The sequence below is a fragment of the Populus euphratica genome, unplaced genomic scaffold (genome assembly GCF_000495115.2).
Source record: "Populus euphratica unplaced genomic scaffold, PopEup_1.0 scaffold312.1, whole genome shotgun sequence".
Taxonomy (NCBI): Eukaryota; Viridiplantae; Streptophyta; class Magnoliopsida; order Malpighiales; family Salicaceae; genus Populus; species Populus euphratica.
The window spans coordinates 287,039-289,279 of NW_011500071.1; the positions used below are offsets into that span (position 1 = coordinate 287,039).

General features: G+C 38.7%; 1 protein-coding gene across 1 annotated transcript; it reads left to right on the forward strand.

Annotated features, from left to right (window-relative positions):
- The first annotated feature begins 474 nt into the window (after positions 1–474).
- LOC105108471 (zinc-finger homeodomain protein 2-like) lies at positions 475–1,825 on the forward strand. Its single transcript, XM_011002793.1, has one exon. The coding sequence runs from the start codon at positions 768–770 to the stop codon at positions 1,611–1,613; it is 846 nt and encodes a 281-aa protein (XP_011001095.1). The 5' UTR covers positions 475–767; the 3' UTR covers positions 1,614–1,825.
- The last annotated feature ends 416 nt before the right edge of the window (positions 1,826–2,241 follow it).

A 2,241-nucleotide genomic window follows, 5' to 3' on the forward strand; every position in this document is an offset into this window, starting at 1 on the left:
TTACTTTTAATTATATGGATTAATAATAATAATAATAATAATAATATAGATATCTTGTGGTTATAATATTAGAATACATAGGTTATGATTTCAAAACCATTTAGAATGGCATTTCAAATGATATTTTACTAAATTTTATATTTATTTATTTAAAATTATTGTTTTATATTCTTACATCATTTTGGAATCATGATATAAAAAATATTTTAATATATTTTTAAATAAAAATATTTTAAAAAACAATCAACCCTATACTTTCATACCAAAATTCAGATCTAAGGGCAGTTATAATAACACTGAAAAGTTTTATTTTCATTTTTGAAATCTAAATTGTAAATAATGAGAGAAAATCCTGCATCATTTTAAAAAATAAACTGCTTTTCTTGGTAGTTATAACTACTGTACTGATATGGGAAACGAAGAACTAGCTTTCCCGTACGTTCTTGACTGCCACCTGTAAGTCACTTGAACTTATGACGCCACTCTGCTTCTCTCTCTCTCTCTCTCTCGCTCACTCACTCTTTTGTGATGCCTGTCTTAAATTCATTTCACGCTATCTTCCACAGCCATGATTATTACAAGTTGACAAAAACCATCAACGTAACATTCCCAATTTCCCATTCTTCCATCTCCTTCAACAAAACCTTAAGCTAGCCTTCTGCTTCTCCTAAATCCACCCTTTACCATAAACCCCATCTCCTTAACCCAGCAAGCAAAAAGAAAAAGAAAAAACACCATTACTACAGCTCTCTTTCCCTCTTTCCAAAATGGACCTGAGTGTTGTACCCTACCAACAACAACAACACCACAAATCTGAAACTGTCCATGACCAAGATGTCGACATAGTGCTCCACACCAAACCTATCACCACCGTGATCTCCAACCCCAAAGCTACTAAAGACCCTTGCAAAAACGTTGTCAAGTACAAAGAATGCATGAGGAACCACGCTGCTTCCATTGGTGGCCATGCCAATGACGGTTGCGGTGAGTTCATGCCACGTGGTGATGATGGCACTCGTGATTGGCTCACTTGCGCTGCCTGCGGTTGTCACCGTAACTTCCATAGAAGGGAAAGTAGTACCAAAAGACAGCACCAACAACAACTCCTCCTCTCTCCACCACCACTACAACCACAGCAATTTCTCTTGTACGGTGCGCCCACTACTAAAAACATGAACCCGGTTCATGATTTCATGTCACGCCCTCATGACGAAGATGACGATGATAACGGTCTCGATGATCTTGATAATGATCGACGGTCAGAGACGCCTGAGAGAGGTGAGGTGAATGTGATGGGGTCAGGAGGGAAAGGGTTTATGGTGAAGAGTACTTCTGGCAGCAGTAACAAGAGGTTTAGGACAAAGTTCACGCAGGAACAAAAAGAGAGGATGTTGGAGTTTGCTGAGAAGATAGGGTGGAGAATACAAAAACATGATGACATGGCTCTTAATCAGTTTTGTAACGAAGTCGGTATCAAAAGAAACGTGCTAAAGGTTTGGATGCATAATAACAAGAATGCCCACCGCCGTAGAGATGGTGTTCCACCAGTGTCTGCCGAGGCCCCTCCTCCTCCTCTTCCGCCTTCAGCTCCGCCTCAGCCTGTTGGAGTCTAGTAATTATTATTGTTCCACTTTGATCTTTAATTTCTTCCAGTGGTCTCTTTCCTATTCTCTTTTTAAGACCTAATTAATTATCACTACTATTTTTTTCTTTATTTAGTACGATAGTATCTGAATCTAGCGAGTAATCTAGTTGATGGACATGAAAAGGAGGCCAAAATGACATTAATCATGCTGATGATTAGCTTTGTGGATGTTTCTTCGCAGTAATCTGTAAAGTGAACCAATTAGTGGGCACACTCAGGCACACGCACACGCCAAGAAAAATAAACAACGGAGACTAAGCTTTTAGTTAAAGATAATATGGTATGAACTTGAGAAAACATACATGCAGGGCAGGGACACCGAACAAAAAATAATTGTTGAATGTTAAAGCAAAAATATTTTATTCTCAGTGATTATGCATGCATGATTTTAGTAGTGACAATCTCCCCTTTGTGTTGAAAAGCATACATGGTTTCGAGCAGGGGCACATGCATGATTTTTATAGTGACAATCTCCCTTCTGTGTCGAAATGAAAAGCATACATGGTTTCGAGCAGGGGCAGTGTAGATTTTCGCCTTTTTCTCTTGAAAGCCCATGCTATTTCACTGGACTGGGAACATAGCATGGCTGTGATGTC